At 45.0% G+C, this 23,012-nt stretch overlaps 1 protein-coding gene across 1 annotated transcript in view; it reads right to left on the bottom strand.

Annotated features, from left to right (window-relative positions):
• C5H1orf21 (chromosome 5 C1orf21 homolog) overlaps positions 1–23,012 on the bottom strand; it is a 205,019-nt gene that overhangs the window by 10,629 nt on the left and 171,378 nt on the right. Inside the window, exon 5 of the mRNA XM_057769664.1 lies at positions 16,156–16,216. Coding sequence (XP_057625647.1) covers positions 16,156–16,216 — 61 coding nt within the window. The remainder of the gene's footprint in view (positions 1–16,155; positions 16,217–23,012) is intronic.

Raw genomic sequence — 23,012 nt, 5'->3', positions numbered from 1 at the left:
GTCCTGAAACTCGCTCTGTAGACCAGGCTGACCTCAAACTCATAGAGATCTGTCTGCTTTTCTCTCCTGAGTGCTGGGATTAAAGGCGTGCACCACCACTGCCAGGCTGGAATGCATTCTTAAAAGCACCAATGTTTATATATATTTTTTAATGCAGTTATTCCTTGGATATATAACACGCTTGCATATTTCTTTGTTATATTATATATCTGCAAATTGGAAATATTTCACATTTTTCTAATGCTTAAATGTCACTATAATGAATTATTACACCCGTCTGGATGCTAATCCCAGCTGTATTTCTTACTAATTTTGGTACCTTGTTCAAGTTACCTCTTTGAGTCTCAGTTTTCTTATGGGTGAAATAAAAACAGTGACAGTTCAAGGTTAGTATTAACAGTGTCTAAACGGCAACCGGTAAATGAATTTGTTCATGGTGTGCACGTAGATGTATTCAAGTGTGTTCCACATACAAGAACAAAACAAACAAACAAGCAAACACACACACATGCACTGCCATGCAATGAAGCCCAGGGATCTGCAGAAGGAAGAACGGTCACCCAACACTTGCCAAACAGCCCCAGACTGCTTGTTCTGTCAGAATGAGTTACTTCATAGCCTGATTCAGTTTCTTCCACCATCAGAAAACAGCCCAGTGTGCCCTGCAGAATGGAAGTCCAATGACAAAGACAATGGGTAACCAGTGCTCCCAAGAAGAACATGCAGGTAGCAGTCACCCCCATGACAGCCTTCCCGGTGACATGGCTCAGGCTCACACCATCCCTAGCTTTATTCTGGACCAGGCAGGAGTCACTCTCTCTGTCATCAGTTGGAGAGTTATAAAGGAGATTCCCCGGCCCCCACCCTACAAGGTTCCTGACCATTGGGAGTTTATTCTCCAGCATGGGAAACAGGTTATACAAATCTAGCAGCACGAGGTCACAAGCATCAAGTGAGGTTCTCCATGTGGCTTTAACTTGGGAGGCTCAGACTGGACTTGCAGATGGATGCTGGGTAAGCAGTTGGGCAGGATAGGCTGGGGTCAGAGTTTTCATGGAGATTTTATCAGCATAGAAAAGTGTCCCTGGGTAGAACAACAGGCTTTGGTTTCTTGGGCACAGTCACTTTTTCTATCCAGTAGGGCTGCGATCAGGGATATGTGCAGAAGAAGATACCATTCTGTCAGTCAATAAATTCTAGCTGTTGCCACTTCCGTTGTCATTGTCATTATAAACACTGGGCTTGTTCAGGCTCCTGACAGGAGTGAAAAGCCTCATTCGTGAGTGAGGGCAGTGGTCGTAAGGCGAGACCCGACAGGAGCCAGAGAGCACAGGAGCCAGAGAGCACAGGAGCCAGAGAGCATCCCTCCGTCCTCAGCAGTGTGTCCCAGGCAGATCTGAATCCCAATGGGGCACATGAAGACAAGTTCTATGGCTAAAACTAAAGTCCCTTCCCATTTGACATCAAAGTAAGGCCTCACATCTAAGGAAGCAAACACACATATGTGCGCGTGTGCGCGCATACACACACACATTAAATAGACACACATTAAAAACAAAACAACAAAACCTACAGGACCATTTCCAAGGCTCCAAGTTTACTGCCAGCACACAAAGGCCCTATCACACCGCTTGGCAGACAGCTAAATAAACCCTCTGTCTAAGCCAGACCCCGAAATTTTCATTTCCCGAGAATTTGGTCCCCTAAATTTTTCTAATTAGTATGAGAGGAGGAAAACCCCCACGAGCTGCTTTGCAGACATCATTTCATTTATTATTCATATCAGCCCTGCAGGGTAGGAGTGGAGCAAACCTCAGCGAAGCCCAAGATCCCCGAGCTAATCTCCGCCTCTCCTGAGCACTCTTCTCCTCTGTTTCATTTTTCTTATCACCTCACAGCAGCTCAGAGGACAAAACACTTTGGGAACAAAGATTTCTGAGATCAGAACATCCCACAGCTAAGAGGTACCACATGGCATGCAGTCCAAAGCGACCCGGAATCCTGTCGGGAGGGTTCCAATTCCCAGACCCCATGAGAGCCCCCCATTGGCACACTGTCCCACTGGGCAGGCCAGGGAACCAGTTTCTGCTGAATAGGACTTCGGGTCTCATTTCGATTGTTAAAAAACTTTTAAAAACAGAATCATCAAACTTTCAGCTGTCAGAGAGGCAGGAAGTAGGATTGAGGAGGCTGGGAGACACACAGTAAGTCTCTTAGCCAAAGTATGGCCCTCCACCCCCATAAAGGGACCCAAAGCGAACGCCTCTGTAAAGTCCCTTTATGCAATTGTATGCTAGTCACAATTCCAGCCTTGTGCAAAGTACCCACCAAAGCCTTCCCAGGAGACCCGGGAACATTACAAGAAAGGAAACTCTAAATGCTGACAAGGGAAGATTATTTGGAAGAGCCACTGGGGTAACTGGGTACAGATTCAATGACAGGAAGAGCTGGGTCTGACAGCACAGCCCTGTCACTTTTGGTTGGCATTACGGAGGCTGAGGCAGGAGGTTTCCACGACCAGCCTGGGCAACTTAACAAAACCCTGCACCCAAACAAACAACAACAAAGAGGGGGTACGGCTTAGTGATAACGTGTCTACCTAGCATGTGTCAGCCCATGCACTCCAAAACAAAACAAAAACAAAACAGCACAGCCATGTCCTGCCTTCCTGCTGCCCCCAGAGCAGGTATGCTCTTGGCCTCTAGACCCTGGGGACGCCGCTGCAGTCTGATGGCAACCTTCGCTCCATTTCCTGAGTCTAACCTGTTTCTATATACCTCAAGTCTTGCTTGATTCTAAATCAATTTCCTCATCCTCTCTCCTTCCCTCTTCTCTTCTCCCCCTCTCCTTTTAAGGACACATCCAAAACAAGCTAATGCCAAGAATCCCAAAGCCCAAATACAGTTATGTCATGTCCCAGAAATACAGCTTAAGCTGCATGGAAATTACATAACTGTTAGTGTACTAAATCTTAAAAATTGATCAGAGCATAGCATTGAACTTTTGTTAATTTGAGGACACGTTAAACAGTTAGATACCTGTTGTGTTTGTGTGTGTGTATGTATTTATGTGTATGTATTTAAACATGTTAAAAACAAACTTTTCAGTGTAGGAGTTAAAACATAGAGAAAAATATACAAGCAACTTCAAGCAGAGGAGATAGCTCAGTCTGTAAAGCTCCCATCTTGCAAGCAGGGGGACATAGATTCAACCCCCAGAATCCATGTAAAACCTGGGGCTGCAGACACGGCCCAGAGGCTAACGTTCTTGCTGCATAAAAGTGAGGACTGGAGTTTGGATCTCCAGAATTCACGTAAGAAGCTGGGAAGATGATGGCCACCTGTGACCCCAGCATTCAGGAGACAGGCATGGGGCGTCTGGAGCAAGCATGCTGGCCAGATTAGCCAACTGGGCAAGCTCCAGATTCAGAGACATTCCGTCTCAATAAACAAAGTAGAAAATGACCAAGAAAGACACTGACGTCAGCCTCAAGCCTCCACACGTGTGTGCACAAACGTGACCTGCCCCCATGCACACACAACTGGGCATGGTGGAGTGCCTGGTAACGCCAGTGCTGGGGAGGTGGAGACAGAGGACCTGGAATTGGCTGGCCAGCCAGTCCAGCTTAGCTAGTGAGATCCAGCGAGAGGCTGCCCCAAAGGAAGTAGATGGCATTCCTAGGAGGACATTCGGGGCTGTCTTCCGGCGCACGCGTGCGCGCACACACACACACCCCATACCTCTTTGTTTCTATACACACCTATACTCACACATTAGAAAAGGGGAAACTTCACACTAGCAAAAATAGCCAAAGGATTTACTATGCAAGCTGTGAGGAAAATTCATACAGAACTTTTTAAAAATGAAGACATGAGAGGTCAAGCACAGAGAGCGAAGACTCATCCAAGACATAAGTCAAGCAACAAGCAAGCAAAAAGGAAAATAACCAGCAATAAAAAAATAAAAATAACTACAAGCAAAATATTTGTGGCAGTCACTTCTCGAGGGCGTATAGGGCACGCAGCTCTCATCACTGTTGGCTGTGACTAGCAACTATGGCTGCTTTTAAAGTGGCCGGCAATTTCTATCGGACCAGGTGAAGATCTGAATCCCCTGTTATAGCAACCAGAGAAATAAAACCCAAAGATACGTGATTAGAGGGGGAACGGAGACTGCCTATAAGCAAGCAGGAAAGTCATCCGTCATGCAAAAAAGGGGCGTTTGAAAACTGGAGTGCGCAGATGGCTCTGCAGTTGGGCAAACTTACTGAGAACCATCAGCCCAGGCATGTGAATCAGCTTGCTTTATGGTGCATAAATTACACCTTGATGAAGTTGTCAAGTTTATAATTGCAAGTATTTATTTTATAGCATTTTTTTAAAAAAGGCGTGGGGAACAGTATTTGAAAACAGGTATTAAGATATGTTCCTATAGCTGGGCAGTGGTGGTACATGCCTTTAATTCCAGCGCCCAGGAGGCAGAGGCAGGCAGATCTCTGTGAGTTCGAGGCCAGTCTGGTCTGCAGAGTGAGTTTCAGGACAGTCTGGGGTACACAGCGAAAGCTTATCTTAGAAAACCAAATATATATTCATGTACTGCCTACCACTAGCCAGACAGACAACTCCAGCAATGTCCTGCCTTCTCTGTGCCCGAATAGCCATTTACTGCCATACACTCACTACTCCCTGCCCTCACACTTCTGCAACGGTCACTGCCTGCTGTCACCCTGTCCCCAGATGATCCAAAAAGAACCTTCTCTTACTCTCTCTGTGGTTTACCCCAACAGGTGTACAGGGATTTTGTCCACAATGTTGGCCTCCCTTTCTCAAGGGGACGTTTCTCGTTCACCTTTGTCCTTTGGTGTTTAATGGAATCCTGTGTGTCTCCCATCACATCACTTGTGGATACCCCTCCTTGAGAGGAGGCTGGGGAGTGTCAGTAATTGGAAACTGCCCTGGTGTTCTGATAGGAGAAGGAAGCTGTCAACATGTTTTGGACCCCAGTGGAGGAAGCCTCATCCCTTTAACAATGCAGCTGTATCATCTGTAGCTACAGTAATATAGGTCAGACTGGCTTGTGCTTCTAGAACAGTACAGAAATGAAGAAAAGGCCAGGGTGAGGAAGAAGGGGTTAGAAGTTGATACTAGAATCCCACTTCTCACTAGTCATCGTTTTTATTCATTTATGGAATTTCTAGGTGAAGCGTATGTGGAATCATGCCCAGTCGGTTTGTCTTCTTTATCAGTCCTGGGGCTGAACCTACAGCTTCATGCATGCTACGTGTTCAGCATGCACGCTCAGGGTTGAATGACTGTTACTCTATTGGGCCCTGTAGAGCTTTACTGTGATAAGAGGAGCAAGGAGCATTTTGATTGATACAGTGTGATGGCCCCTTCTGAATTGCTGTACATCAATTCACTGGGAGTTTCCCTTCCCTTCCCTGCGCCCTTGTTCACAAGCTCTTCCTTCTAGGAATGACCATCCTGGGCAATGGCTTCCAAGTCTCTGTGGAATGTGGACATTCAGCCTTGAACCAGGAGCACAGGGCAGGAGAACCACATTCGACAGCTTCAGAATCTAAGAGCCACCAGCCAGAATGCAGAGCAAACAATGGGTAGGGGGCTGGGAACGAAGAGCAGCCTCTGGGACTGAGGTCTTACAGCTCCCGGCAGGGTTGTGGGCTGGAAGCAGACGCCTTCCTCAGGGCTGGAAATGTCAGAGCCACTTGAGCCACAATGCCACTTTCAGCTCCGTGTTTTTGTTTACAGCCCAGTGACAGCTTACAACAACAGTTTTAAATGCGGAAGAAATGCTGAAGAAAACAGAAAATAATTAGCTGCCCTGGTAAAGTCTCCTCCCCCAGCTTATTTCATTAGAGAAATCAATGGAGGCATTAATGGCTGTCTCTGTCTCTAATGAGCTTTATTCTAATTAGACTCACACATTATTAATCCAGTTGGGAAAAGGCCTGGTTGGTGAGCAGCAGCAGAGTGGAACAGCCTCCGGACTGGCACTCTGGCCACGTTAGGAAGGGTCACCATGATAACATAAGCAGTGGCCACCCTGGTGTGTAGGACTTCTCATCTTCAGGACAGGGCACATAGACACTACCCCCTTCACTGTATCCACACCACCACCCACCAGCAATAGGGACCATTCAGAAGCTTTAAAGCTCCCACGTACCAAGCTTTGTCTCACACTGGTACATACGTGGCTTCAGTGATGCCTTTCCTCACAAGGAGCAGTGATGAGAAAGCAGGATAAAGAACCTGGGATGTCTTCGTTCTCGAAGACATCTCGAACCCATGTTCTTTTGGAAGGGCCAGCTAGAAGATGTTTGAGGTTCTATTCAATCGGGCCACTGATACAGCTTAAACACGTGCAACCAAAGTTCCCAGAAAACAACCGTGAGGCCAGGCATGGTGGTGCCAATTATCCCAGCTGCTTTTCTGTCCACCTACATGTCATTCTCCTGCAGTTTCTATTCTGTGACAGGCATAATTTTCATTTCATCTCCTTTCCCCACCGGACAGTATTTTTCCTAAAATTTCTCTGCTGTGATTTTTTATTTTAGGTGTATGATGATAAACAGATGTGCCATAAATTTTTGTGGAAGATTTCCAAGCTACCCAGACGGACTTAATTCTACGAGGGTCTTATCGTCTTGTCAGGGAGTTCTCAGCCCACGCCAGGAACTCTAATACAAGCTACTGGGTGCGTGGGGGCTTTGCTGTCTCCCTGAGGTTTGTTCCCTTTTGTACAACTGACACATCTATATCTAAATTTATTCGCCTCATGATGGAGATGCGATTCCATATTCTCTAGTGCCTTTATAGCTGGAAGTGACTGTGTTTGCCCTAGAACGTACAGTGAGGATGGGCGTTTGGGAAGGCGAGTGACATCCGTGTTTTCCTCCCACTTGTCATCAGCTTGTTGCTGGCTTAAAGACGTCTTCTCCCTGCTTCACCCCAAAGCTACTCTCTAGACAGTGACTGGCCTATCTATTCACAGCTTACCACTCTGACTACTTCACAGACTAGGCCAAAGGATGGTCAATTTTAACATGGTAAGTTTCCCTTCCTCCCCACATGGGCTGTGTCACTGCTGGCTGCATTAGGAGGCTCGCCTTCCCTTCCTTTCCGAACAGGAAGTAGAGGGGACAGCTTAAGAACCCTAAAAGGTAGAACACGAGCTAACCAAGCAGGAAGTAGAGAGGCCTCTTGAGTTCTGGGTCAGGAGAGTACTTCCACATGGCTTCTTTCTTCCAGAGAATGCCAAAGGCGGCCAATATGGCCAAAATCCAGAATGGAACTGAGCAGGGCCCACTGCATTTCACTATGGGTCTGTAGTTGACCCAACATATTCCCTAAGAAGACACATGTTAGAGGGAGAACAACCAGGTGGATTTCAGACAAAGCATAAGAGGCTGAGCTGGCAGAATCAACTGTGTATCTCCACTAGTGGAGACTATTGGGCTCAATGGGTTGGTTATTAACACCGATTAAATCTGACCATGGCCAACAAGGAGAGCATTTCATAACGTCTAGGCAATTCACTTTGTCTGTGACTATGACTACGGGAGGCCTCGGGAACAGTTTCTGCTGAAATCTAAAACAGGAATGGTTGGGGACTGCAGACCACCAGACCCTGAATTTTCTGTAAACAACCTGTTTTCCTCTGCTTTAAGCAGCCTGCAGCTGATGTCAGGGGAGTGGTTTCTGGTGAGGCTGTACCTGAAAAATCTGGAGAGCTGGGGCGTGGCAAGAGCCCTATATAAGCTGTCCTTGAGCACAATAAAGGGGGCATTTTTGTTTCAAGGATGACCCGTGTTCCTGTGTCTCTGTCTCTGCGTGTCTGTGTTTGTCTGTGTTTCAATCTCCGGCCCTTTGCCCAGCTCGGAAGGAACTGTAGTAGTGCAGATTGTCCGCTACAGGTGAAGTACTGTAGTCTACCTAGCACAGGCGTAGGGAGCTACAAGGAATGTTTTAGGTGACCTAGAACATGGGCCATTGCCCTGAAGGTAATGCTCCCTGGACATTCTGAACCGCTGCACACACTGGGAGCAGTTGAAGATGTGAGCAAGGCTGGTGACCACTGTGTAATCTGCCTTTTGTCCACTTGACATCTTGTCATAATATATTCCTGCTTTCAGGGACTTCTATTGACTGAGAAAGTGAAGTTTCAGAGCAGTACCAAGCATGGAGCGAGCACTATGCAGCTACCATTTAGACAAAAGAACTCCTAGTGTTTGGTATCATGCTTCTGTCTTTCACCTTCCCACCTAGAACATGAGATCACAATGGCCACAGACTTTACCTTCTCAGATCTTTTCTTTCTTTTTCTTCCTTCCTTTCTTTCTTTTTTTTTTTTTTTTGATTTTTCGAGACAGGGTTTCTCCGTAGCTTTTGGTTCCTGTCCTGGAAGTAGTTCTCGTAGACCAGGCTGGCCTCGAACTCACAGAGATCCGCCTGCCTCTGCCTCCCGAGTGCTGGGATTTTATTTTTCTGATGTTGGGACTCGAACTCGGGCATAGGTATGTCCTCAACCATTGATGATATACTCCTGCATCAAGCTTACTTTAGAGACTTTAATATTCCTATAATATTGATACTATGTTAGCTACACTATACAAAATATACTGTTTTTTATGTGTGCCTGAACATTTAAATACATAGCATATAAATACATGCCACTTATAAATATTTCATACAGAACATACTATACTAATGTGAATGCATGCAACATGCATTTATCATATGCCTGCCAATACCTGACAGACGACTGGTATCTGTTATCTATCTCTCTGCTGAATGTAATTATAACTATATCACAGTATTTCTTTACAACACGCTTTTTTGCATTGTATTTTCTGTACTCTATTCATTTAATAATATTACTTGAATTTTGTAACTGTTCCATCTATGCATCTGCTTCATTACTTTTTTTTTTTTCCTTTTTTTTTCGAGACAGGGTTTCTCTGTGGCTTTTGAGCCTGTCCTGGAACTAGCTCTGTAGACCAGGCTGGTCTCGAACTCACAGAGATCCGCCTGCCTCTGCCTCCCGAGTGCTGGGATTAAAGGCGTGCGCCACCATCGCCCGGCCTGCTTCATTACTTTTAACTGTTGCATAACACCAAGATATAGAAGGTTTAATTTGTTTCTCGGCTGCTGCATGTTCAGATGCTTCCAGCTTTTTAAATTTTCATTTTTGCTATTTAACACAGACTGCTATGGTGGCATTTATTGCATTATATAAGAGAATTTCAAGGGTATATACCTAGTAATGTAAGAGTTTTTAATAGTCTGGGTTACACATATTTCATATTACATATGTGCATATTACGTAATTTGACAACAAACCTTCTGATGTTTTAAATCTTACAAATGTATTCCAGACTAGTTCTGGATCTGTGTCTGGGAATCATTCATCATTAATAAGGTGGATGCTGAATCAATATGTTCCCCTGCTCCTTGTGTCTGCCATCACTCACTGGTACCCAGAGAGGAGGCAGCTATGATTGCCCAGCTCCAAACTTCCAAACCTCAAGAATGAAAGTACAGGTGTAGAATGTTTTGGTGCTCCTCCTGGAGACGTGTTTGTACAGTAGAATCAAAGGAACTTAACCAGATGAAGAACGTGCTTCTCGTGATGCCTGATGCACCGACTGTAGCTGTGGGTCACGCGAACCCAATCTGATAGAATAGATAAGGGTCCTTGAAATAACTTCATACACACAGACTTATAACCTTTCTACCTTTCTTACCAACTAGTGTAGTTTTGAGCCCGTGGAAATCAGGCCATTCAGGGACCCAAATATTTTCTTTTTCTTTCTTTTTTTTTTTTTATTTTTCGAGACAGGGTTTCTCCGTAGCTTTTGGTTCCTGTCCTGGAACTAGCTCTGTAGACCAGGCTGGCCTCGAACTCACAGAGATCCTCCTGCCTCTGCCTCCTGAGTGCTGGGATTAAAGGTGTGCGCCACCACCGCCTGGCTCAAATATTTTCTAAGTGTAAACAAGTGGTTGTTTGATAGGTAGGTGTCCAGAGAAACATAATGAAGCCTACTGTTTTGAAGACTAACTATAAAATTAATTTAAAAAGAAGTGAAGATAAACCCTCAAACCAACCTCTCCATCTTTGGGAGGTGGGGTATTATATAAGACAGAGAAGAAATGAAGCTGCAGGCTAAGCTAACAGAAGGGAGGGATTTTAAAATGCAAGCTTACAGATGCTGGATCAGCATTTTAACTGTATGGGGAGGGGAGCACTAGCAGGTTCTTAGAAGACCGTGTTCCTAACTGAGTCTGAGGGTCTGCTGTAGTCACTCAGGGTGAGAGCGGTTCAGGGACTTCACAGTGAGCTTTCCTATATAACTGATAACTGGCAGGCCTCGGCCTGGCACACTGTGTGCTTTACCATCTGTTTTGAGGGGCAGAGAGTGGATGTTTTTATTTGGTATCCAGAGAGGAGGATAGGGAGGTACATTTCAACCCATGCCCTACACAATTTAGAAAATGCAGTCAATGCGTCAAGGGATGCTAGGCTCTACCTCCACAGGCCTGGGTGTAAAATTTAGGAAGAGAAAAGGAATTCTTGGACATTTCTGGGAGAGACAAACTTTTACAATTCAGAACTTCTCAGCAGGACTCTCAGCACAAAGCTCCAGGTGAAACTGGACTGAATAAACTCTAAAAAAAAAACAAAACCCTAAATATGATTTGAGTTGGCTTATAGTTGTCTTCACGCTTGCACTTACCAAAGAACTACTTAGCAATGTTTTAAAAACCCAGAAAAATTACATGGAAAAATCCAGCTTCAATTTTGGCTACAAGGATTGCACTGAGACAAAGACATATATATATATGGAGCATTTTGCTTTTTGATGCTTAATGCTTCAACTGTACCTAGACGGCATACACAAAAGGATGAACTGTAGAGAAGAGAGGAGGAAGAGAAAGACATAGCTTATAGGCCAGGGGATTATCTGTACAGAGCAAGCAAGTACATGGCAGATGGAGGCACAGCTTTCTTTTTCATATAAATATATCTGGGCTTGGGGCATGGCACAGAAGCAGAACACTTGCCCAGCAGGCACCATGGAGGCTCTGGGTTTGATGATCAGAACTAAATACAAAAGAAGACAAAAGAGAAAGAAAAGGTGTCCAATAGTGGGAACACTGGTCATGTTAAATTTAAAATATTGCTTGTCTAGGGAATGTTCTACCCAGTCCAGGGTTTAGTCCTAGGTGCAGAAGGACGTCTTGCTTTCTACAGGAACAATGAACTCGCTCTGAGTGAAAAGAGACAGAGTCTCCATCACGGAAACTTGCTGGGAAGGGACACAAGGGTCTTAGTGCCTCGTCGGCACTTAAAAAGCAGGTTTTGGTTTTTTCAGTCTACCCTGGACCACTGGGCAAATCTTAATCGCCAAAAGAAAGCTGGTCGCAGAAAGAGCCAAGTAAACAAAAAAAAAAAAAAAAGAAAAAAAAGAAAAGATCTTTATCATCACAGTGGAACAAAACAGTTTTCTTTTTTCTTTACTAAACAAAACAGTATCAGCAAACTGAACATCTTTTGAACCAATATGTGAAACTTGGTAATTGATCTGAAATGAAGTTTTCAAGGTCAGTTTAAGACATATGCCAATATTTTACTGAAAATAAAAATACTTAAAATATTTCTATACAGGCAAAGAACCCTACAGAATATCATTTCAACTAATTTATCCACCTCTAGTTTTTACACTGGTGGTAGCTGCTGGTCTTCCTTTTTAAAATGAATTTGTTTTACAATCCCAACTGCAGTTTCCCTCACCTCCTCTCCTGCCACTCCTTCCCTTCATCTTTCCTCTACCCCCCCACCCAGCCCCGGTTCAGTTCAGAAAGGAGCAGGCCTCCCAGGGGTGTCAACAAAGCATGGCATATCAAGTTGCAGTAAGACTAAGCACTTCCCCTTCTATGAAGGCTGGGTAAAGCAGTCCAGTATGAGAAACAGGTTCCCAAGAGATAGCCACAGCATTAGGAACAACTCCTGCTTCCACCGTTAGGAGTCCCACAAACAGAACTAACTACACAACTGTCACATATATGTGGAGAGCCCTAGCTCGCTCCCATGCAGGCTCTTTGGCTGTTGGTTTAGACTCGGAGTTTCTATGAGCCAGGTTAGTTGTTTCCGCGGGTTTTCCTGGGATGTCCTTGACACTGCTGGTCTTTCAATGGAAGAAGACTATGAATTTATTCTTTCATGGTTCCACTTCGAAAATGGGTCTATTCGAAATTCTTATGAATTTAAGATGATCTCTATCTTGCATTAAATATTGTAACCATAAGGCAGGATTTCAGGAAGAGATGTCTGGATGAAATACCCATAAAAAAAGTAAAAGAAAGCCACATATTTTCTCTCCTGAATATCCTTGCTTCAAATCTTTGTGTTTAGCACGAGGAAGCTAGGAAATTAGAGACTGCCATTGGCAGGGACATGAATCTAGGAAGGGGAAATAGTAAAATACAGGTGAAATGAAAAACAGAAGGGGGATATTGGGAGAAAGAACAGCTCAAGCAGGTAGTGAGAGGGATGGGAAATGAGGGTCAGGAAAAGGCTTAACTGAAATGCTGTCTGTGTGACAAAGCCACTGGGGAACTCACGATCCTATAACACAAGCAAAAATCTAAGAGGAAACAGTAAAGCAAAGTGTTCTGAAGGAACGGGGGAGAACAGCAGAAGCTAAGGGTCTGAGTGGGCATGGGGATGTGGATGGTGTGAAGAAGACGTAGGGTGGGCTAACTATAATTATGGATGTATGAAGAAGCCTTAGGAAACTCCACTAGTATAAAAGCTAATTAGAAATATTTTTAAAAGGAGTTTGAACAGAAGTACCCCATGTAGTAAATAATGCTGTACTCCAAAGATACCAGTTATTAAGTTAAAATCTCAGTGCCAGGCATGGGTTACCTCCTCAGAGAACACCCAGAGGTACCAAAACAATGCAGGCTACAGACAAGTTCTTGTTTGCCTACTGTATCTAGATGGCAAGATCTTCCTGTTGGAGACACCATACACTTGGTTATAGGACACAGAGAAATCAGCCTTGAGCTGATCAGAAAACTCTCCCCCTGGTTGGCTTTCATAGAGCTGGAAGGTGCTATGCACACTGCTGGGGATGAAAAACTCAAGGGTTTCATCCATTGCTGGCCTCTGCCTGCTACCATACTGACCTCCTAGGCAAGATGCACCTATTGCTGCAATAGTGGCAAAGCAGTTAATGGGGTAACCAACTACTCTTTCGATTGGATTTGAGGTCTTCTCCTCAGGAGGGAGGGAGGGGATTCGTGCCAGATACTGCAATCATGGTCAAAACCCAAGGCTAGGGAAGTCATAGAGGAGAATCTATTGACATTTTTTCCTAAATGGTCATGTTGTCAAACTGCCTTCTAAATACCAGAGGGTGCAGAGGAATGCTCTAAGTATTGTATTCTGGGACATGACATGGCTGTGGCACACGTGAACTCACAGCAGCTGTGGTCACCTACACAAGACCTGCACCATGTCAAGCCAGTTAAAATTTCCAGCACGGAAGCAAAAGGTTTCCATTTACAAGGCTCCACCCCTCCCCCAGTTGAGGAATTATTGGCTGCTGGAAGAAAAGTCACTTTGTTTTTAGTGAGTGTCACTCCTGGTAGGTTTCCTATGCGTCCCCTCATGTCCACACACATATGAGCAGTGCTAATCCAACTCAGTGGGTTAAAAGCAAATAAAAATTATAAAAGAGAACATGAAGTTGGGAAAAAGATGTGATGGAAGGGTCCTGAGAGGTGGATATAATCAAAACACACTGTATAATGTATGAAGTTTTCAAAGAATAAATCAAAATAAAAACTGAAAACAAGCAACACTTGCCTAAGAGCCCCTAATCCTAAAGAAAAGAAAAAGAAAAGAAAAGAAAAAAAGGAGGGGGTCTAAAGAGAGCTCCATCATGAAGCACTCAATATGCAAACACAAGCACCTGAGTTCTAGACCCACATCAAAAAGCATGATGGTGCATGACTGTAATTCCAGCACTGGGGGGGGGGGGCAGAGCCAGTGGATCACTGGAGCTCACTGGCTAGCAACCTTAGCTCAGTTGGAAAGCTCTAGATCCCACTGAGAGACTTGGTCTCAAAAGATTCTACGGAATGACACCTAACATTGACTTCTGGCTTCTGTATGTATACACACACGTGTGCCTGAACACATATGCACTAGTACATACACACTGAAAAGGAGGCAAAGCAATCAAAACTGAAACTCTGTGATGATTTAACTATAGTACAATACGTTCTGGATTTAATAGTGTTTGTAAGTTATAATGTCAGATTTGTAAGTTAACACAGCCTGGCTCCATACTCCATTCAGTACATGAAGCCTTTGAGATCAAGCTACTGTTCACATTTCCACACAGATAAATTGTGTACTTTAATGTCAATGTAAATTCATACATGTCTAGAGAAGCAACTTGGAGACTCTGAAGAGAGACAGAACAGTAGAATCCCAATCCCGATTATTACAGCCATCCCTATTATCTGTCAGGAGTAGGTCCCCAAGATTCCCATTAGATTCCTGAAGTTGGGGACTGTGACAAACCCTATATATTCTGTTTTCCTGTTTACACTCACATGTCATGTAATGATGAAGACACATTTAGAGAAATACATCACTAGACAATTTTGTTGGATAAACATCAGAGAGGGAGCTGGACGGCATAGGTCAGCTACCTAAAGAGGTTAAGATACCCAAGATGCATGAGACTGATATCAGTGTGGCAAGGAAGTAGAAGGAATACATTTTCAAACAGCTACCAGCAGTGTAATAGGCATACACACCAACAGTAGAGCCCTTTGATCCAAGCACCATGTACCGTGACTGCGTGTGCTCTCCTTCCACGCAACTGGCAGCGCAGTACGCTTTTTACAGTGGCATCACCACAAACACACAAGCAATGGTGTGACGGTGTAACAGCACAGCACCAACACCACACACACACACACACACACACACACACAAGCAATGGTGTGACGGTGTAACAGCACAGCTCCAACACCACACACACACACACACACACACAAGCAATGGTGTGACGGTGTAACAGCACAGCTCCAACACCACACACACACACAAGCAATGGTGTGATGGTGTAACAGCACAGCTCCAACACCACACACACACACAAGCAATGGTGTGATGGTGTAACAGCACAGCTCCAACACCACACACACACACAAGCAATGGTGTGATGGTGTAACAGCACAGCTCCAACACCACACACACACACACAAGCAATGGTGTGACGGTGTAACAGCACAGCTCCAACACCACAAACACACAAGCAATGGTGTCAACAGTACTGTGTGAGAGGAATTTTCAGCCGTTACAATATGACGTGACCACTCTTGTGTATGCAGTCTGACTGGATGACAGTTAGACCCTGTGGATATGTACACATATCCTTACACACGAATAATAAAGCCCAATATATGGATTTGGCACAGGAAGAGCAATGACCATGAACAGTAATTATGGCAATAGTTATGAGTTAGTTAAGAGTTACAAATTATTATTCGACTTTCCCTTTAGTATTTTTGGACCGCACTTGACTGAGTAATTGAAACTGTAGAGAGGGAAGCTGAGGCCTAAGGGAGCACTGTGTTAGGTGAGCAAGTGTGGGAAAGTTACTCATGCACTCTGAGCCTCAGCAAAAAGCAGACAACAGCCCCGTGTGCCATCTGTGGTAGCGCTCTGCTGGTGTGGTCTGCAGGGAAAGCAGCCACTCCCAGAGGAGGGGAGTAATGGAAATAGGCACGGGACACCTGGAGGACTTGGTGCAGTGCCAGGTGGATGCACACACTTGGGGGACTTGGAGGGAGTGGCCTTCCTTTGTGGTCGACGGCCTCTTCCTGATCTGACCCACCAGAGTGAGCTGGAGAAGGCTATGACTCCCGGGTCTAACGCATTATTTTCGTATACACTCTTTTGTTTGTTCATTTGCTTGTTTTGTTTTAACATCCTGACCAATCCTTTGCCAAAAGATTTAGAATACAGGGGTAAAAGTATCATTATCCCAACTTCTAATTAGTAGATTTATCTTGAAATAATGTAGTATACTTAGTTATTTTGCCTTCTTACCTTTTCAATTTTTTCATCCAGCATTCTGAAGAATTCTTGTTGGCTTTCAGAGATGTGCATGCTGCAAGATAAAGAACAGTAAGTACACACTTGAACCCCGCTCTCTCAAGTAAGCGATGGTGAACCCCTCATCTCTGGGCAGACAGTTGTTCATTACTGCAGACTTTCCTACTAAAATAGCCCAAAGCTACTTAGAACACACATCTTCGCACTGATTGTGCAAACCTATTTCCTAAGTCTACAAGTGCTCATGGCTTATGCAGCATAACTTCACTCAGTGTGTAGGGGCTACTTATATTGATATCACTGGGTTGGGCCTGCCAATTTATTTCCTTCAAAACCACATGTGAGGTTGTAAAAGAGCAAAGGACATGCAACATGGGGAATTTTCAGCCCTGTGTGTGACAGAGAAAATTATTCTCATTACACTGAAGCATGGATTTTACAGAAGTTGTAGCACTAACATACCTAGCTGATTCTATGAGTATGGGCTGAAAACACAAGAGCAGCGGACAGAACAGTTGCCCGACACGGCCGCTGACCAGTTCTGCACCGTTAGTAACTGGAACTCCACTGGACTAGGGGTCAGTTAAGAGTGCCGAGGAGTCACCCTCATACACGTGCTTCTCGTCCCATCCACTGCATCGGCTGAGCTGTTGTTGGGGTTAACACGTAAGAAGGCGAAGAGAGCAGGGACCATAGATGGGAAAGGTGTGGCAGAAGGGGCCTCAGTGCTGAGGTGGTCCTAGCCTGACGATATTTACTGAAAGTCCATGGAGGTGAAGGGCACCGGGTGAGCGAGACACACACTACATTGGTTGCAGTGTCTGGGGACAAGGGTGGAGGGCACGCCTAGGATAATCTTTAGGTGTAGGGAGAAGCCTATCTATGTGCTACTAACATGACACATGACGTTCCTCACACCTCAGCAACCCTTCAGGCTTTCCATGAGCTCCACTCCCAGGAGAAGCTCTCCGCTAGGTGTAAGGCCACAACTTAAAATCTATGAGCGTAGGACAGCAGCTGTGCCATGCAAGGAAAACAAGGCAAACCCGTGACACCACTAATCAGTTCACAGTTGACAAAGCGCTTTCACACATAGCGTGTGATTTCGCCATCCTTTACGAAACTTCTCGAACAGGAAAATGTTCTGTTTGGGAATTGGACTCTCGTTCATACGCAGTTCTGAAAGGCAGGGCAAGAGTCTGGGATGAAGCGAATGAACGAAGCCAACAGCCTTCTCTCCACAGAATCTTGAGCAGAAAAGCCAGCGTGTGCACTGAGCTTTCCCAGCTTCCCCTGGCTCGACCTGCTTAAGGGTCAAAGCGTTTGTTTCCCTGAGCCACTCTGGAGGCAGACCTGTCCTACCACATACTCTTTTAATAGAAGGCCCACTATAGACAACCACTCATGTTCCCTTGCTGACTTCAGGCCATCCTGGTAGTCTTAAATCACCACACTCTCCTGCAATATTGCGACACTCAGAGCCACCAGCACAGATAGGGCTGGTCGGAGTCCACAAGCCTGCGGCCCCAGGGCTTTAGTTCTGCATCTCGACTTAACACTGTTCTTTTCTAGTGGTCTCTTGCTGGCGTGGTGCTGGTCTTCCCTCTGCTATGTTCCCGGATGTTACTTTACTGCAGGCTTCAGATCAGCATGGCCAAGCTTTTCCGCGATGTCTGCAGGGAAGGTGAGACTCCGAGGTTTCCTGAGGGTGCAGAGCGTGAGTCACTCGACACCCATATTAGCTGTATGGACATACTTTGACTCTTCTTGTTCTTGGCCAGGTTCTCAACAGCTGTAGGTCTCAGGCAGCAATTTTAAAGTAGGTGTGGATCTTCATACAGATAACAAGTGTATCACTGACGACGAACGACGGTGAATATTTTTCCATTTTCATGTATATGTATGCGGTGTGCATGTGTTTATGTATTTACATTTGCAAATATAGGTGCATGTACACATATGTGTGTGTCTGTGTTGTCTCCTTAAGGATGTTTAAGAGACTCCATGAAAATGGTGTTTTTAGGCTTTGGTGTTCATGTTGCAAACTGTTGCTTGCAGTTCTTAGCTATATATACGTTGCATGCAACAATGTATATATTACATTGTTTGCTAATTAATGGATGGAGTGCTATTTAAATTCATGTGACTTTTGACCCCTCACCGCAGCAGTGTGATTTGTCACATGGCTGAGGTGCCTAGCCTCAGACACCTCTTCCTACATAAGCAAGCATTACTGCTAACCATCTTCAGTTGTTGTCAATATCCATTTGTGTCTTCATTTAATGATTACAACATGAGAACAGCCATGCCTGGTTAGCAGCCATACACAAGCACGGAGGACGAGGGAGGGTATGGTAACTCTGCCAAGTGTGGTTGCCATTTCTGTGGTCGCAATGCACTTCTTACGGGTTCTGTATCAGCAACTAGAGACTGAAGGTGGCTGCCACTAGCCTAAGGATGTGTGCGGAGACACAAGCACAAAAACCTCGGTGCTTTTAGTCTGCATTGTCCGATGTCAGGGAAATGCTGCCTGCCAGCTTGCCCGCCTGCCTGCCTGCCTACCTACCTACCTTTACAGACCAGGCAGGTTCACTCTTGAAATACAGCATGCTTCCTGCTGTAGGTGGAACCGGGTAAATGGAAAGGGGGCTTGTTATCAGAACCTCATGCATGACACAAGCTCCTTCAGATGAATGTTTCTGTAGGAGAGACTATGGCATGCTTCTCCAAGAGGAGGAAATGCTCCCTCAAGGTCCTAGTTAGCCGACTATCACCTCATTTAGCAGGGTATGAAAGACAAAGGCTCACTTTCTTTTCCCTGGGCTCATTCCAGAGGGAAGAAAGAAACCTTGTCAATAAAGAATCTGATGAAACACACGCTTGCCCGGATGCACATGGACCCTCGCCTTACCACACGGAAATCCTATCAACACAGCAGCACTGATATCAGAGTGCAAACCGCGCTGTGAGGACCAGCTCCTCCCTGGGTACCAACACTATTCTAGGCATCTTCTTTTCCTGAAGCACACCTGGATGGCTGTGAGTTAGAGAGAGGGAAAAGCTACCGACAGTCTTACCTCTCCACATACTAGAAAGGGACTACGGCTACATGGTACATGAGTTTATACAGCAAGAATATGTGGGGCTAATGTTCCTCCTTAAACCTTTACAAGAAGCTACACAGTGGTATCTGCTTTAACTCACAAACCTCAGCAGATACTGCGTGGGCACTGCAAAGTTCTGTAAGACAAACTTGTACCCTGAGAGGCTTTTCTTTCCGCTGCTTCTCAGTTTCATGTGTAAAGTGATCCAAAGAAGGAATAATGGGCAAAATGGGCTTCAGAAGTAAAGGCATTCAGATTTCATTTTTAGTGACATATAAAATTCTCAAATATGGAAACTTCAGCCACAAAAATGTAAGGCAGTAATATGGTTTGAATCTGACAACGCCTCCCAAAGGCAATGCCACAAAGGCCTAGTACCCAGAATGTTCAGAGGAACAGTCTGGGGCGGGGGGGGGCATCTGGATCATGAAGCTCACTACTGATGAATTCACTGACAGTTATAGATACTGGGTTTCTGAGAGGTGGTGGGAACCTTAGTATGCGGGGCTTAGCTGGAGGATGCAGGCCACTGGGGGCAGGCTCCTGAAGATGCATTTTGTCTCTGGCCCTTTACACATTTGCATTATCCCCATCTCTATCTCCTTGCCTCCACTTTCCTGGCTTCCATGAGGTGCTTTGTTTTATTATAAGCTCCAGGCCATGATATTTCTCCTTCACCAGAGGCCAAGAAACAAAAGAGCAAGTGGCTATGAGCCAACATAAGCCTTCCATTCTCCAGGTGCATCTTCTCAGGTGTTTGTCATAGCAAGGAAAACGTGGTTTATATGGGGGCAGCCTGTCTGTTTGCAACTTGACATAAGTTAGAATTATTCAAGAAGAGGGAACCACAACTGAGAAAATGCCTCCATAGGCTTGGCCTGTAGGCAGGCTTGCGGGACATTTTCTTTATTAGTGACTGATGTAGGAGGGCCCAGCCTATTGTGGAGGCGCCATCCCTGGATAGGTGGTCCTGGATGGATGGGAAAGCAGGCTGAGCAAGTCAGGAAGCAACACTCTTCCGAGGCTTCTGCTTCAGTTCCTGCCCTGATTTCCCATAGTGTTGGACTACAAGCTGTAAAATGAAATAATCTCTTTCTTCCCTAAGATGATTCTGGTTGCACTGTTTTATCATGGCAACAGAAACTTCACTAAGACAGGAGGCAAGACACTACCTTCTTAATGTTCTACCTTTGAAGGTACAAAGCACCATCCCCAAATACTGCCTCTCCTTGCTCAACTTACCAACCCTGAGGTTTTCAACAGCTCTGGGTCTTTGTTTTTCTATAGAGCTTCCCAGCACTGATATGCTTATCTTGTTTATCTATTTTGTAACAATTTAATCCTCAGGTCCAGATGGAAATCCAAGTGGACAGAGACAAGACTTGGTCTGCCTTCACACCTGCAAACACCAAATGCAACCACCGACTGGGTTCCTCTTACTCTTACCCTGCTTGGCTTTTTCTTAATGATCACCAGACACTTCCAAGTGAGCTTTGGGGTGGAAGCCTCACTCTGGCCTTTCTGACACACTCCCAGTGATAGTTCATACATAGCTGCTTTTATTTGCTTAATTACTTTGTTTGAAATAAAAAAACAAAACCAATATAAGCAGCTGTGAAACTCAAACCAAAACTAATTACTACAACCTCAATTACAAGCTATAACTGACCCAAGGTTAGTTCCCAACTGTGTGTCCCTCTGCCCCAGGGGAACCATTTCTTGCCTTTTATCTTGCAGTACCTCTGAATGTGCTAAAAACATCCAGTTATCTATTTTGGTTGTATTTTTAAAGTCTATAGAGTGCAACAAGCTCTATATAACTAATGCAGGATTGCTGTCAAATTGCCAGGGTCTATGCAGCATTGTGCACCACTGCAGAAACTTAGCTAAACTGCTGACCAACCTTTCATTGTGTAAACATCCTGTATTTCATTTACACAGCCCCATTTAAGGACGATTATCTTTTCTCCCTCGTTCTCAAGGCACTCTAAGTACACAAGATTCGGTTTGCCACTCAAAACACACACACACAAACACACAGTTTCCCCCTCTCATACATACACAAACACACACTCACACACGCGTGTGCACACACGCTATGTGGAAAACGCTATTTCTAAAGTAAGCATACAAGTCCATTTAATATATATCTCTAAAAGCTGTAGTCCACTCTCTCCCTGTAGATCGACCGAGCAGCTTCCAGGTGTCAAGGTGAAATAAAGGGTTCTTTCCAGCACAGTGGTTCTCAACCTTCCTAATGCTGTGACCCTGTAATACAGTTCCTCATGGTGTGGTGACCCCCAACCATAAAATTATTCTTGTTGCTACTTCATAACTGTAATTTTGCTACTGTTATGAATCATAGTGTAATTATCTGTGTTTTCCGATGGTCTTAGATGAGCCCTGTCAAAGGGTCACGTGACCCCAAAGGGGTCGCAGCCTGCAGGTTGAGAGCTACTATTCCAGCAGGATTGAGCAGTATCCATCCCTGCGTTACCCCCTAAATCACAGATCTAGAAAAAGCTTTGTAAAAGAATAGCCCATTTTCAGGGTGCTTGCATGGAAAGGTGATGGGTTGTGTTATCAGGGGTCCTGTGGTCTCCAAAGGCAGACGAAGTTACAGCAGTGACGAGCATCAGAGAGGCTGCTGGGGAGGGCCTGGTGACCAGCAGCAGGGGCCTAAGTGGGAGACAATCAGTTGCACCATTACTCTGACACAGTCAACCTTAAGTGGATTTATTATTTATTTTTAATTTAAAAAATTTATTTAACTTTATTTTATGTGCATTGGTGTGAAGGTGTCAGACAACCTGGTACTGGAGCTACGATGGTTGTTAACTGCCATGTGAATGCTGGGAATTGAACCCGGCTCCTCTGAAGAGCAGCCAGTACTCTTAACTGTCGAGCTATCTCTCCAGACCCTTAAGTGGATTTATAAGTGTTCATTTTGCTTTGAAGTGAGCATCAAAACTCTTAATCCTTTCCCTACCTGCTGATGAGTCCTATGCTCTAGCAAACCAGAGACACTGGGCTTGGACAAAGGGACTGTATTGGTAAGGGTTCTCTAAAGAACAGAACTTACAGAATGAATATCTATCTATCTATCTATCTATCTATCTATCTATCTATCTATCTACCTACCTACCTACCTACCTACCTACCTACCTACCTGGGATTTGTTAGAATGGCTTACAGGCTGGTCTAGCTAATCCAACAATGGCTGCCTATGAATGGAAAAGTCCAAGAACCCAGTAGTTGCTCAGTCTGTAAGGCTGGATGTCTCAGCTGGTTTTCAGTGTACACTGGAATCCAAAAGAACAGGCTCTAAGGCAGTGGAGGAACGGACTTGCTAGCGGGGGTGAGAACAAGCAGGCAGGGAGCAAATGCTTCCTTCTTCCATGTCCTTTATATAAGCTTCCAGCAGAAGGGCTGCCCCAGATTAAAGGTAGGTATTTCCAGCTCAAAGATCTAGATCAGCCGGTTCTGGTGGCACAGATCGGTAGGATTTGTTGAAGGAGGCAGAGGCAGGTGGATCTGGAGTTCGAGGCCAGTCTGGACTACACATTTGCTGGGCGATGGTGGCGCACGCCTTTAATCCCAGCACTCGGGAGGCAGAGGCAGGCAGATCTCTGTGAGTTCGAGACCAGCCTGGTCTACAGAGCTAGTTCCAGGACAGGCTCCAAAGCCACAGGGAAACCCTGTCTCGAAAAAAACAAAAAACAAAAAAACAAAAAACAAAACAACAAC

The sequence above is a fragment of the Chionomys nivalis genome, chromosome 5 (assembly GCF_950005125.1).
Source record: "Chionomys nivalis chromosome 5, mChiNiv1.1, whole genome shotgun sequence".
Taxonomy (NCBI): domain Eukaryota; kingdom Metazoa; phylum Chordata; class Mammalia; order Rodentia; family Cricetidae; genus Chionomys; species Chionomys nivalis.
This window is presented reverse-complemented; position numbering and strand designations above follow the sequence as displayed.